The following is a 14,303-nucleotide window of genomic DNA, read 5'->3' on the forward strand; positions in this document are numbered from 1 at the left end:
GGAAGTTCACAAAAAAATTTGGAACATTTCAGATATAAACCAATAATCTGCAAAGGTAATTCTTCCATCAACCTCATTTGGGAGGCAGCCGCATGCAAAATATAGCAACAACTATAAGTATATGGATGAGACAGCATTAAATTAGTTAAAAACAGGGGGATGACAAACAATGAATAAGGGATGAGACAGCATTAAATTACAGTTAAACAAGGAGGATGAAGCCTATATGAATGAAGAACAAGGGCTCTACAAGGAGAAAATCAATACAGATAGAAGCTAACTTTGGCTATGAAACTGAGGATTTAAAATATGTATATACGTAAGTATAATAAAAGTATCTCTTCTTCTAGAACAATGCTACCTTGCCAATGGCCAGATTTTTACAGGCCTGTTAAGTGAATGCAAATAGAAGGGTTTGTTCTAACTACAGTACCTAGCAATTATTACATATGCAAAAAATAAAAAATGCAAAAAATAAAAAAAACTGTATATCAGAGACTGTTTGCCACTATGAAAAACATCTAATTAATAAACATTTTATAAAATGTGTAAATTCTCTGAAGTCGAAAATAATTCTCTCCCACATATGAAAATAATTGTCAATCACAAACACCTTGAAGCAATTCATATAGTATAGGTAGGTACTCTACAACACTGACAGGCTCAATTAAACATCTTACTCTAATCACCACCAAAGGTGGTTCCTGAATGATGGTCACAGAATCAAATACTCTTATGCTTTTGCTTTCTTCAGTATCTGTGACAAGCACCTCTACATTCCCATACATGGAAGCTAACAAGTAATGAAGGAGTTGCCAGGATCCAGAGTAGTGGATACTCGTTCTCTGATTAATTTGCGATACAGAGAGATCGCTGTACTCTGAAATATGAATGCAAAACAACTTGGAAAAAGCCAAAACAAATTCATATATGCATCTGACCATAATATATTTCTCTATAAATCCATAGTTAAAAGAAAAAGAATGACTTTATTGAAGTGAAGACTGAAACAAGATGCCTATGAAATTCTCAAGACACCTTTAGTAACTAGCCCAGTATATCAAAATGCATTAATAAAGTGCTACTTAACTGTATCTACATATACTATGAAGCATAAATATAAAAACTAAAACTTACTGCCCAATTCATGGGGAGAAATGATGTGGCAATTAAAGTTACGCTTCACAAGGACACCAGATACAACGCTAGTTTCTTTAGGCTTGTTGAGAGCCAGGTCTCCCATAACCTGAAAAGATCAACATTAATAAATGAATGCTATATTTAAATAATGTATCTGACAGTTATTATTTCACGATAATTATCAAATGGCATCAACACAAAATCATGTCACAAATGAGTAATGTCAATATTACTGCAAACCGCCCAATTTACCTTGGCCATTTTTTCACCCCTAAAGTGGAAAGTTATTGTCTCAAGATTCTTAGGGTTGTAAACACTGACAGGGTCTTTAGTGATTCCTTCATACTCCCGCTCCACTGCAGACTTCAGACGAGACATTTCTGTCATCTCTCCATGGACCAAAACCTGAAAAAATAATATGTATCTATAGTTTTAAGGGTTCTCGGAATCAATGGACATATGAAAGCATGATGAAGAAAATAATATCCCATTTAGTGGAGCAAGTTTACTTAGCAACACATCCAAACATTAATAATGTCATCCAAGACCCTAAAGGCAATTGAACTGTGAGAATTTTACTGCACTCCTGAAAAATGTATAAATGTGCTACAGTGCAACACCTGAAACGTTGGTGCAATCTCTCCACTACTTCCACATCCATACATATGACTAAAAGTATACTGTTCAATACAAAATGATGATGAAGAGATAAATGAGCCTGAGCCATTTTCAATAATAAACTGCATATAACTGGGCAACAGTCAATCTCTTCCTCTTTCTTGAGAAAGATAAAAAAAAAGTGAGTAAAAATTGGTCCCTTGCCCCAAAAAATGTCAACTCTCTCCCTTTTTCACAGAAATGCTTTTGATATATTAAAGAACAAACTGTCTTAAATTTTAAATAACAGAGCAAACTGTCTTAAAAGTATAATAACCATCCAACTGAAATCTTTTTGCATAATTTTGTTTCGATCTACATACATCAGTGTGTGTATAATGCATTCTTTGGTTACTAGTTACAGTTCAATAGTAAGATGTTTGAAAACCATTGTAAGTATAGGCTTCATGAAAGGTCTAGTGAATACAAAATAAGGTTCGCAGTATAAGGAGGCTTGCATATACAATACAATGCAAATACATATATGAGTTTTTTTTCAGACTTACACATCCCATATAATTGATGAAATTTGGTTTGCTGAAGTCCATTAACTTAAGGCAATTCCTTATAACAATTACTTTCATAGCACTTCCAATGATTCAGGCTTTACACATAGTAGTGATTTACAGTACGTACTGTGTACAGAAGGATGTGTATGTTACACACAACTATGAAAATATCATATATGTATTAAGGCATTTTAAAAAAGGAAATCAAAATCATAAGGATTTTTAGAAAAGCAGGTGTCTTGAGCCAACAGTATACATGCATATATAAGTACACTCACCACATTTGGAGGACGAATGGTTCTAATAAATGTTGAAGTCTGCTCATAATCAGTGTGGGCTGAGAATGAATATGTACTCTACTGAACACTTCATGGGTAACCGCTGACCAGACATTGTTGTCACTTCCTCGGGTTCCTTTAAAATTTCTTTTGCCAGTGTGCCTTCCACACAGTAACCTTGGGAGGATCAAATTTCATCTATTAAAACTTAAAGAAATTCAAGCAATGATGAACCTTGCATTTTAATCTATACTTTCATCTATTTAACTATAATTTACTCATTTATCTTTGCTTTTTTTTTCCTAATACTAACTGATTTCTTTGTTCTGTATTTCCCATTATTTTCTTTAACTTCTTTCAAATGAGCACCATATTTTTTCGAAGTTTGAATTTCAAGTCAATGGCCCCTTAGGCTTGTTCCATATGAATACAGGTTTATCTTCTAATCAGTATTAAAACAATAATAATAATAAATATGACAAATTTTTAATCAATATTTATTTTTCATAGCTAACAAAACTGAGATCTAAACAACAGGATAATCTTCTTGTACCAGCTGAAAACCAGTTAAAAACAATCAAAGATTGTAAAGCAAAGAATCTGTGGCATCTGGCAACTCATAGTATACAAGGTGGAAGCTTGTCACTGACCAGGTATAGAATCCTGTGACACATCAATCTTCCTTTGACTGCCTTGGAGAGTAGTCGCTAAGAAGCATCCCAAATTATTGACAAACAACACAATACTCTAACTTTCATTACAGACACATCAACTGAGAATAAAAAGAACTGATTACTCGAAAACTAATACTGTACTAACCTGCAATTATAACACCATTCTTTGGATCCGGACACCATATCTCAAAAAGTTCCCTAGATAGACCACTTGCATCATACCAGGAGAGGCCATGATGACACAGGGACCAATATCCTCAAACTGGTCCATTCCCTAGGAATAAAGAAACAAAACATCAAAACATCAAAATATAAAAATAATTTGTACTTAAAGTTGGAACAGAATATAATATTCAGGCCAAAGGTCAAGAAGCACAGAGACCTTTGAAGTCATTCAACGCTGAGAGGAAAACTGAGAGTAAAATGGCTTTAAAGGAGTGAACTTTGCAGTTGCACTATGAAACAATTGTTAGGAGAGAGTGGAAAGTAGGAAAGAAAATACGAATGAAGGTAACAGTAAAAGGAATGAAAGGGGTTGCAGCTACGGGCCAAAGGGGCACTACAAAGAAGGTCAAGTAATGCTGACAGTGCACCGCATGAGGTGCATTGAGCACTAACCCCTTCATATAGGGGTGTTCAGAAGGCTGGGTCCTTTAATGTCTACTAATAAAACATTATATTATCATATGCACATCCTCATCTCGGTTACGTCCAACTTTCTGCCCGCCACTAAAAGAAACAGAGGGCAGAAAGTCGGACGTAACCAAGATGAGGATGCTTAGATGGATGAGTGAAGTAACCAAAAAGGACAAGATTAGAAATGAACATGTTAGGGGTACAGTAAAGGTCACTGAAGCATCAAAGAAAGTGCAAGAGGCAAGGTTAAGATGGTACAGACACCTGATGAGAAGAGAAGAGCAACACATGGCAAGAGAAGTGATGGACGTGGAGGTAGATGGAACACAAAGGAGAGGAAGACCTAAGACCAGGTGGAGAGATTGCATTAGAAATTATATGAGGGAGAAGGGAGTACGGGAGGAAATGACACAGGACAGAGGTAGCTGGAAGAGACCTCATTAAAAACAGTGACCCGAATAGGGATAAAGCTGGAAGGAAGAAGATTATCATATGCACACTGTCATATCAATATATAAACATGGGTCAACGACAAGCTGTAGTTAAACAATTTACCTTTAGATTTGATATATGCTTAAACTGGAATGGATTACTTATAGAGATCTGGCGCTGAATTCTTTCATTCATAGCGTGAGTGTATGTTTGGTAGACACTCATACATTTCTTAGCCAAGGCAGATGCATATATATTGGAATTTCATGTAACTCAGGGTGCAATTGCCAGTATTCATCTGCAATAAAAAAGAATATTTTAATTTCAGTAGAACATATAATTTACCAAAATTGCTACAATTTTTAGATTAATGACCTCTACATTCTTCATACTTATTTCAAGGTAAACAAAAGGTGGGAAATATGACAAAAATGATATTGTTAAACTACAATAAAGTTTTGTACATACTTACCTGGCAGATATATACTTAGCTATAGTCTCCGACGTTCCCGACAGAATTTCAAATCTCGCGGCACACGCGACAGGTAGGTCAGGTGGTCTACCTTACCCGCCGCTGGGTGGCGGAGGGTGTACGAACCACTCCCGTTTGCTTGTCAGATTTTTCTCTTCCACCTGTCTCCTGAGGGGAGGCTGGGTGGGCCATTAATCGTATATATCTGCCAGGTAAGTATGTACAAAACTTTATTGTAGTTTAACAATATCATTTTTGTACAATTGAACTTCCCTGAAAGATATATACTTAGCTGATTGGCACCCTTGGTGGAGGGTAAGAGACAGCTACATAATACAGGTAAGACGGGAAACAACTAATGTTGTAGGATATAAAAACCTTGGTTCTCACCTTTTCAGGATGAAGACTTCATAGATACTGTCTCTGAGTCTGCATTGCCTGGAGAGCTACAGCTAGGACGTGACCTGATGCTGAAAGACTCTCGGATCTACCACTGGGATATGTGATCCCCTATTGTGGTAGAATCCAAGTCGGATCCTGTTAGAGGGACCTTGTCCGCTTACCTAACAGATCCTTACCACTACCTCTGCAAGGAGCCAAAACCCACCAGACCACCTAACCAAAATACAAAGGGTTAATATTACGACAAAAAAGAGGTGCCTCCTGCAACCTCTTTCAGACAACCAAAAAACACCAATATAAAATATAGGGTAACATATAAAAAATTTACACAGGATAAGTTTTCAGCTCCCTGCCCCAGCACCGAATCCGCCGATACGAAAGGACCCAAGGCGAAGCATTTATCATATGTGATTTTTACATCACGTAGGTAGTGGTTTGCGAAAACCGATTGGCATCTCCAAAAAGTCGCCTCCATCAAGTTCCGCACAGACATATTTTTCTGAATGCAAGCAAAGTTGCAATGGCTCTCACCTCGTGAGCTTTCACTTTCATAGTCTAAAATGTTCTTCCTTACAGGCAACATATGCCTCTGTATAAGGCTTCTCAGAAAAAAGGAAAGAGCATTCTTCGACATGGGCCGAGTGGGGTCCTTTACGGAGCACCAAAGCACATCTTGATTAGCCTTAAGTTGTTCCTTCCTCTTAAGGAAATACTTCATAATTCTCATAGGGCAAAGAGTTCTTTCAGGCTTCCTTACTAGAAAAAGATAAACTACGAACTTCAAAGCTCCTCGGCCAAGGGCGTGATGGGTTTTCATTCTTTGCAAGGAAACTTGGAAGAAACGAACACACCATAGAATCTTCCTTAAACCCTACATTGCCCTCAATAGCTTGGAGCTCACTCACTCTCTTAGCTGTAGCTAGGGCCAAAAGGAAGATAGCCTTCTTCGTCAGATCCTTGAAAGAGGCTAAGCCAGGAGGTTCGAATCTAGACGATCCAAGGAATTGTAGAACTACATCTAGATTCCAGTTCAGTACTACATGAGGACATTTAATGGTTTCAAATGATCTAATAAGATCATGCAGGTCCTTATCATCGGATATATTTTAAGCCTCTATGCCGAAATACCGCCGCCAACATACTGCGGTATCCCTTAATAGTTGACACAACAAGATGACATTCTTCTTTGAGGAAAATAAGGAAATCCGCAATTTGGGTCACAGAGGTACTGGAAGAGGAAATGTTCTTCCTCTTGCACTCCAACGTCTGTAAGACATCCCACTTTGTTACTGGGTATATACACGCAAGGTGGAAGGTCTCCTCGCTCTTGCGATTGCTTTAGCAGCTGTTGCTGAAAAGCCTTTCGCTCTGACCAAACTTTGGACAGTCTGAAGCCAGTCAGACTGAGAGCGAGGAGATTTTTGTGGTACCTGTCGAAGTGGGGTTGTCTGAGTAGATCGCTCCTTAGCGGGAGCGATCTTGGAAGGTCCACCAACCATTCCAGTACCTCTGTGAACCATTCTTGGGAGCGATTAAGGTCATTCTCGTTGAAATCGACTCTACGAACTTCTTGATGGTGAGCCCCAGGATCTTGAAGGGGGAAACGCGTAGACGTCAAGTCCGCTCCAGTCTAGAAGAAGAGCATCTATTGCTAGTGCCTCTGGATCCAATATCGGAGAGCAGTAAGGATCCAGCCTCTTGTTCTTTGACGTGGCAAAGAGGTCTATGTGTGGCCTGCCCCATAACTTCCACAGGCTCTGGCATACATCCAGATGAAGGTCCACTCTGTGGGAAGGACCTGATCTTTCCTGCTGAGGAGATCTGCTCTTACATTCCTTTCTCCCTGCACGAACCTGGTGAGAAGCTTGATTCCTCTTTCTTCTTGCCCACAGAAGAAGGACTCTTGATGTCTCTTACAGGGAGAAGGAATGCGTCCCCCCCGTTTCCTGATATATGCCAGAGCTGTAGTGTTGTCCGCGTTGACTTGCACTACCGATCTTCTGACTTTGGGCTCGAAAGCCTTCAGAGCCAACCACACCCAGCCATCAGCTCCTTTCTGTTGATGTGCCAGGCTACCTGGTCCCCCACCCAGGTACCTGACACCTTCGCTGGTTCCCAGAGTTGCCCCCCACCCCGTGTCCGACGCGTCGGAGAACAACACCAGGTTGGGGGTCTGGGATTGAAGAGACAGTCCCTTCGCAAAGAGGTTGGGATCTGTCCACATAAGAGATGTTTCTTGACGTCCTGGGATAACGACAGGGAGAACGTCAAATCCTGAGAACGACGAACTCCAATTCCGATGAAGAAAGAATTGGAGCGGTCTCAGGTGCAACCTTCCTAGGGAAACGAATTGCTCCAGCGAGCGGACGAGCGTCCCCAGCAGACTCATCCACTCCCTCACTGTGCATACTTCTTTCCCTAAGAAGGTTGTTACTCTCTCGAATCCTCGGGCTATCCTTTCCTGAGAGGGAAAAGCCCGAAAACTCAGAGAGTTCATCTGTATCCCGAGATACACACACTTTTGCTCGGAATTAGTGACGACTTCTTGAAATTGACGAGAAGTCCCAACGCCTTCGTCAATTCTCGAGTTACTTGTAAGTCCTTCAAACAACGATCTTCTGAATTGGCCCTTATTAGCCAATCGTCGAGGTACATGGATATCCTCACCCCTTTCAAATGAAGCCATTGAGCCACATTCCTCAGAATCCCCGTGAACACTTGAGGGGCCGTCGAGAGGCCGAAACACAGAGCCCTGAACTGAAAAATTTTCCCCCCCATCATGAATCTGAGAAACTTCCTCGAGGAAGGATGGATCGGTACGTGGAAGTAAGCGTCCTGTAAATCCAAGGAAACCATCCAGTCCCCGGACGAAGTGCTGCCAGCACTGATGTTGGCGTTTCCATCGTGAACTTCTTCTTTTCTCACGAAGAAGTTCAGGGCGCTTACGTCCAACACCGGTCTCCATCCCCCTGAGGACTTCGGAACTAGGAAAAGGCGGTTGTAGAAGCCCGATGAATGATGGTCCTGTCACTAGTTCGATAGCCCCTTCTCCAGCATCTGATCTACTGCTAGATGGAGAGCTTGATTCATGATGGGGTGTCTCTGTACCTGGCCGTCAGTTCCCTTGGGATGGTCGTCAAGGGAGGTCTTTCGACGAAAGGGATGAGGTAACCTCTCCTCAAAATAGAAAGGGTCCAAGGATCCGCCCCTTTTTGGGCCCAGACTTCTGCAAACTCTAAGAGTCTGGCGCCCACCGTTGTTTGAAGGACTTGCAAGTTATTTGGGGGCTTTAACAGACTTGGCGAAAGTCTTACCCCTTCTTGAAGGTCTACAACCTCTAAACGTAGAGGTTCTTGATGAAGACGCCCCTCGAAGGGTTCTCGAACACTTGCCTTTTCCTTCTTAGCCTTGGTAGGGAAGGAAGGGCGAGGTTTTTCTTGCCGACTGTGCCAAAAGGTCCTGGGTGGCTTTGGCCGAAAGTGATCTCGAAATGTCCTGCACTCGATGTTTATGGAACAACTGAGCAGACAGAGGAGCAAACAGCAAAGAAGACCTCTGGCATGGGAAACAGACTTCGTTAAGAAGGAACAATAAACAGACCTCTTCTTCACGTATCCCGGCCCCATACAGGGAGGCGATTTCACTCGCTCCGTCTCTTACCGACTTGTCCATACAAGACAAAACACACGAGATCTTCTGGCAAAAATGACTCTGGCACTTCAATTTTCTTGGCTAGGACCCCCAACGACCCCCATACTTCTAGCACTCTAAACATGCCTTTTAGCATGTGATCCAATTCATTCATATTGCCCAAGTCTTCTTAGCAGAGTTAAGGGCAGTTCTCCTTGTCGAATCTACCAGCTCCGAAAAATCCGAATCAGCCGAAGACGGTAGACCCAATCCTAAGGACTCTCCTGTTTCGTACCAGAAACCACCAGCGCGTCCTGATAACTTCGAAGGAGGAAAAGCGAACATCGTTTTCCCCGCTTCTTCTTTGGAAGCCATCCAGGAACCAAAACTCCTCAGTGCTTCTTCATTGAAAGAGTTGGCTTCATCCTCACACAAGAAGAACTCTTCGCTGTCTTCGCCGTTGAAAAAAGTGAGTGAGGAGAAGGAGGAGCCGTAGGAGTAAGGGAATCCCCCAAAACTTGCAAAAGTAGCTCTGTAAGCTTCTTGTAAGAAGACACAGCAGCAGAAGTGTTCGGTTCCTCATCCGAACCTTCTAGGACGTCTTGTCGAGGCGAGCGCGGAAGATCCTTAGGTGACGAAGGGATCCTAGTAGGAGTTGAGCGAGAGGTTGGAGAACGCCCTCTCTTAGAAGAGTTCACATCCACTGGAGAACGATGAGAAGATCTGGGTTGTCTACGATGAGACTCCCTCTTCGAGATAGACGGAATCTCAGCCGAAGGAGAGGTAGGGCTCCTACTCCGAGAATCCTTGGAAACATCCACAAGGCGCTTACGAGGAGGCAAGCGCCTGCTAGACTCTTTGCGCCTATCCTGATGGCGAGCGGTCTGCCACCGGAGAAGAGCGCCTATCGGGAGCAGAGCGCTTGCGCGGCTCTCCATACCTGTCCAGTTGAGTACGAACAACGGAAGTTCGACTGGAAGGCGAAATGCGCCTACTAGGAGAAGGCTGCTTGCGAGACTCTTGCCGTCTAACAAGAGGGTAACATTCAGGAGAAGGGCGCTTCAAAGCTAACGAGCGCCTACCTGGAGAAGGGCGCTTCCGAGATTCCTGGTGCCTACCAAGAGACGAACGGTTCAGGAGTAGTGCGCCTAGAAGCGGAGAGTGCCTACACGAAGAAGGGCGCTTGAAAGACTCTTGTTGTCTGCCCCGAGGAGAATAATCAGGAGTATGACGCCTTAAAAGAGACGAGCGCCTACTAGGAGATCGATGTGCAGTAGGCTCTTGGCGCCTACCTTGCGGGGAGCGGCTAACAGCAGGCCGTCTATCATGCACACGACTCCTACCAGACTCTTGACGCCTGTCAGGAGAGAAGTCACGATCCGACACTTGAGGAGAGTGACATCTGGAAGAAGAACGCCTACTTGTATAAGGGCGCCTTCTAGGATCTTGAGGCTGTTGAGGAGAAGTCTCACGCGAGGGAGTTGAAGAAATAGCGTGATGAGCAGTTACAGTGCGCTTACCGGAAGCAGGAATCCAATCTGGAGAAAAAAACTTCTTTCTCCATAGAGCGTCCTACCGATGTTTGGCGCCTTGAAGTCGAAAGAGAGCCAGGAGAGCGAGGGCGCTCACGTGAGCCCCTACCTTCTATACGAAACCTCCCCATATGGAGAACGCCTAAAAAGATTTTTTGGGAATTGACTCGCTTTTAAGTATCTGATTGATTTTTGGTATTGAATTGGATTGTTGAATTGGCATGCGCGATAGTGGACCGTTTTTTTATTTTGGATTGACTTTTCTCTATAAGATATGTCTGGATCAAGTGTTTTTGTGAGTTTCAGAGTGTGTATGAGGGCTGATTGTAAGGTGAGGCTACCGAAAGCATCGGTAGACCCCCCCCCACACAGTATGTATGAGTTGTAGGGGGCTTAATTGTTTGATTGATCATCGGTGCAATGAATGTGAGAAATTGACTGATGATGAATGGAGAGTATATGAGTCCTATCGCCTTAAATTGGAGCGCGATAGGATCAGGAGGTCTTCCTCAAGGAGTGGTTCTTCTAAAGGTAAGACTAACATCTCTCCTGCACTAACACCTGTAGTGTTTACAACCCCTAAACCTGTGTTGCCTTCGGGCTCTGATTCTGTGTCGGGAGAAGCGACTGCTCTCTCTATGATTTTGGAGTCTCTTCGCACTCTGGAGACCAAAGTGAAAGCCTTAGAAACTGGCTCGGTGCAAGTGTGTGATCGTGCACCCCCCAGTGTTTGTGGAGGGGGCGTCAGATCGGCCCCATAATGCCTCTAGGCCTAGACCTCTATCAGACTCCCAAGACCCAGGGAGGAGGTATGTCGAAAGCCGCAAGAGGGTTTACGGGGGCTTCCCACCGATCTGGCGTCCCTTCGGCAGACCCTGTAGCAAAGACCCAGGCTGCCAAGGACCGTGCACGAGCGCGCGTCCTGAAAGAGTGCTTCTCGTCCTCCGAAGCGTCCTCCCCGCGCAAGGGGTGGAGCGCTCGGAGAGACTCTCGTCCGTTAAAAAGGACGTTTTCTTGCGGAGGACGCTTCACGGTCCTCTTCCGCCGCTTTCGTCGGAAGACGCTTATGATGTCTTTCCGCCTCAGAAGAGAGGTAGGATCTCCTCCGATGAGGACGCTAGGTTGCGTGCACAGGCGGCGTATACCTGAGAAAACAGGTAGCTGTACCTGTGAGAAGGAAGGAGGCGTCCCCTCGCCCCTCGTCTTCTCACAGGATCAGTCCTGCTTCCTCTTCTCATTCTTCCCCGACGAAGAACATTCTTTTGTCCCTTCAGGACCAGCTATCCTCGCTTATGGCTCAGAGGAACTCGCCCAGCAGCAGTCGAGCCTAAGCGGAGGAAGGACCTTAGACTGCCTGTCAAGAGGACTAAGCAGTCTCCTTCACACCTTCTCCTACTTCGTCTCGTTCGCCGATCGCTTCTCCTTCGGCGATTCGCCGATCTCGTCCGTCCTCTAGAAGGACGTTACGTCAGGACGCTTTTGAGGAGGACGCTCTGTACGAGGACGTTCGGCAGGACGTTCGGCAAGACGCTCGTCAGGACGCTTGTCAAGACGCTCGTCAGGACGCTTGGCAGGACGCTAAGCAGGACGTTCGTCAGGACGCTTGGCAGGACGCTAGGCAGGACGTTCGTCAGGACGCTCGCCAGGACGCTAGACAGGACGCTCGGCAGGACGCTCACCAGGACGCTAGACAGGACGCTTGGCAGGAAGCTCGCCAGGACGTTCAGACCTCCTTTCAAGACGTTTTTGGGGATTCTGATCAAGAAGTCTTACCCCCAGACGCTAGTTTACGTGCACAGGCACGTATGCCAGCGAAGAAATGTAAGGACGCTTCTCGAGCAGGTGAGACGGCTGCGGAAGGCGCTGAGGACGCTCGTCCTCCTCAGGACGCTCTACCTTCAACGAGTAGTAAGCGTCATAAGGAAGACAGCCGAAATAAGGCTGCATCTAGCAAGGATAGGGGTCCTTTGATCAAACCAAGACCCGCCATTAGGACGCCTTCTCCTGACAGACGGTCTCCTCTTCCGTTTAGAGAAGAAGGAGAGCTAAGTAGTTCGGCTGAATCGGCTGAAGAGGAACCTGCTACAGCCCCTTCTATCTCGGACTATAAAGTCCTCGTACGACTCTTGCGGTCTTCTTTTGAAGACAAATTTCAGCCCGCAGCTCCCAAGTCTCCTCCTTCGCAGTTTTCTTCATCTAAAACTGGGAAAACCCCGGAGTTTGTAGAGATGAAAACTTCTCTATCAACAAAACGTGCTTTTAAAAAGCTCCAGGATTGGATGATACGAAGGAGAGACCAAGGTAAGACGACCTTCGCCTTGCCTCCAACTAGACTTAGTGGAAAAGGGGGCATTTGGTATAGAACCAAAGACGAAGTGGGAGTTCGTATCCCTTCTTCGGCTCAGGGAGATTTCTCCAGCCTTGTGGATTTGCAGAGGAGGTCGCTTTTACCCTCTGCCAGGTAACTTGGACCGCGTCGGAGACTGACCATCATTTGAAGGGTCTGCTCAGGACGCTGGAAGTCTTCAACTTCCTTGACTGGTGTTTGGGAGTTCTGGATATGCAAGCGAGAAGCCCAGAATCTCTTAGTCTGGGGGAGCTGTCCAACGTGTTAGCATGTATGGACAAAGCCGTCAGGGATGGTTCGGAGGAGCTCGTATCTCACTTTGGAACAGCTTTATTAAAAAAAGAGAGCTTTGCTGTGCAACTTCACAGCTCGTTCGGTGACGCCAGCTCAGAAAGCGGATTTGTTGTTTTCGCCTCTTTCGAACCATCTCTTCCCCAGACTTTGGTAAAGGACCTAACGAACAGCTTACAAGAGAAAGCAACTCAGGACCTTTTGGCCCAGTCTACAAGACGGTCAGCAGTACCTTCGACCTCTTCGGCTGCAGTTTCGTCCGCCGAAGAAAGTAAGCCCTTTCGTGGGGCTCCCCCCTCGAGAGCAGCTCCTCGAGGGAGAGGGTTTTCACGAGGAAGAGCTTCCTTTAAGCCAAAGCCTTCCAAGTGAAAAAGCATGTCCTTCAGACACCAGTCGGAGCCAGACTGAAGTATTTTGCGGGAGCGTGAGAGAGAGAGACACGGACTCTTGGTCCCTCAAGATCGATGACAGGGGTACAAGATCCCCTTTTTAGATCTTCCTCCTCTTTCTACGACTCCCAGAGACCTTTCTCCATCCTACCAAGGGGAAAAGAAGAAAGTCTTGTTCGATCTCCTTCCAGCAGATGATCGACAAAAGAGCGGTGGAACAAGTCGCGGACCTGGGGTCTCCAGGTTTTTACACAGAATCTTCCTGGTACCAAAGCAGTCGTCAGGTTGGCGTCCAGTTCTAGATGTAAGCAGGCTCATCTTTTCGTGGAAAAGATCAAATTCACGATGGAGACGCCTCATTCTGTTCTGGGAGCGTTGAGACCGGGCGACCTGGATGGTATCCTTAGACTTGCAGGACGCGTACTTCACATCCCGATCCACCCTCTTTCAAGAAAGTATCTAAGGTTTGTCTTAGGGGGGGGGACAACAAAGTATGGCAGTTCAGAGCTATGTGCTTCGGACTGACCACGGCTCCCGATGGTGTTCACAGTGGTGATGAAGAAACGTAGCGAGGTGGCTACACTCTTCGGGAATAAGAGTTTCCCTATACCTCGACGACTGGCTGATCAGAGCGTCGTCGAGAGAGAAGTGTCTGAAGGACTTGCAGTTCACTTTAGCCTTAGCAAAGTCCCTGGGACTTCTGGTCAACCTCGAAAAGTCGCATCTGACCCCAACACAGTCCATCGTGTATCTGGGGATTCAGATGGATTCAGTGGCTTTTCGAGCGTTTCCGTCCCAGGAACGTCAGCGGCTAGGCTTAGAAAAGATCTCAGCCTTTAGGGAAAGAGACTTGCTCGGCGAGGGAATGGATGAGTCTGCTGGGGACCATTTCCTCGCTAGAAAGGTTTGTTTCC

The 14,303-nt window shown here is 45.0% G+C and overlaps 2 protein-coding genes across 2 annotated transcripts in view; one reads left to right on the forward strand and one right to left on the reverse strand.

Moving 5' to 3' along the window:
- The window catches only part of LOC135197678 (cleavage and polyadenylation specificity factor subunit 3-like), a gene marked incomplete in the record, with an annotated part of 63,578 nt that overhangs the window by 25,987 nt on the left and 23,288 nt on the right, over positions 1-14,303 (reverse strand). Inside the window, 9 exon segments of the mRNA XM_064224698.1 lie at positions 690-880; positions 1,138-1,246; positions 1,393-1,545; positions 2,585-2,653; positions 2,655-2,761; positions 3,404-3,469; positions 3,472-3,532; positions 4,450-4,580; positions 4,583-4,624. Of these exon segments, the coding sequence (XP_064080768.1) occupies positions 690-880; positions 1,138-1,246; positions 1,393-1,545; positions 2,585-2,653; positions 2,655-2,761; positions 3,404-3,469; positions 3,472-3,532; positions 4,450-4,580; positions 4,583-4,624 (929 nt within the window).
- LOC135197642 (uncharacterized) lies at positions 4,027-4,338 on the forward strand. Its single transcript, XM_064224659.1, has one exon. It carries the CDS (start codon positions 4,027-4,029, stop codon positions 4,336-4,338), a length of 312 nt encoding a protein of 103 aa, XP_064080729.1.

The sequence above is a fragment of the Macrobrachium nipponense genome, chromosome 21 (assembly GCF_015104395.2).
Source record: "Macrobrachium nipponense isolate FS-2020 chromosome 21, ASM1510439v2, whole genome shotgun sequence".
Lineage (NCBI taxonomy): Eukaryota > Metazoa > Arthropoda > Malacostraca > Decapoda > Palaemonidae > Macrobrachium > Macrobrachium nipponense.

What these genes read in the sequence shown, in the direction of transcription:
- LOC135197642 (XM_064224659.1), top strand. Translation starts at nt 4,027, where the DNA reads ATGAGGATGCTTAGATGGATGAGTGAAGTAACCAAAAAGGACAAGATT.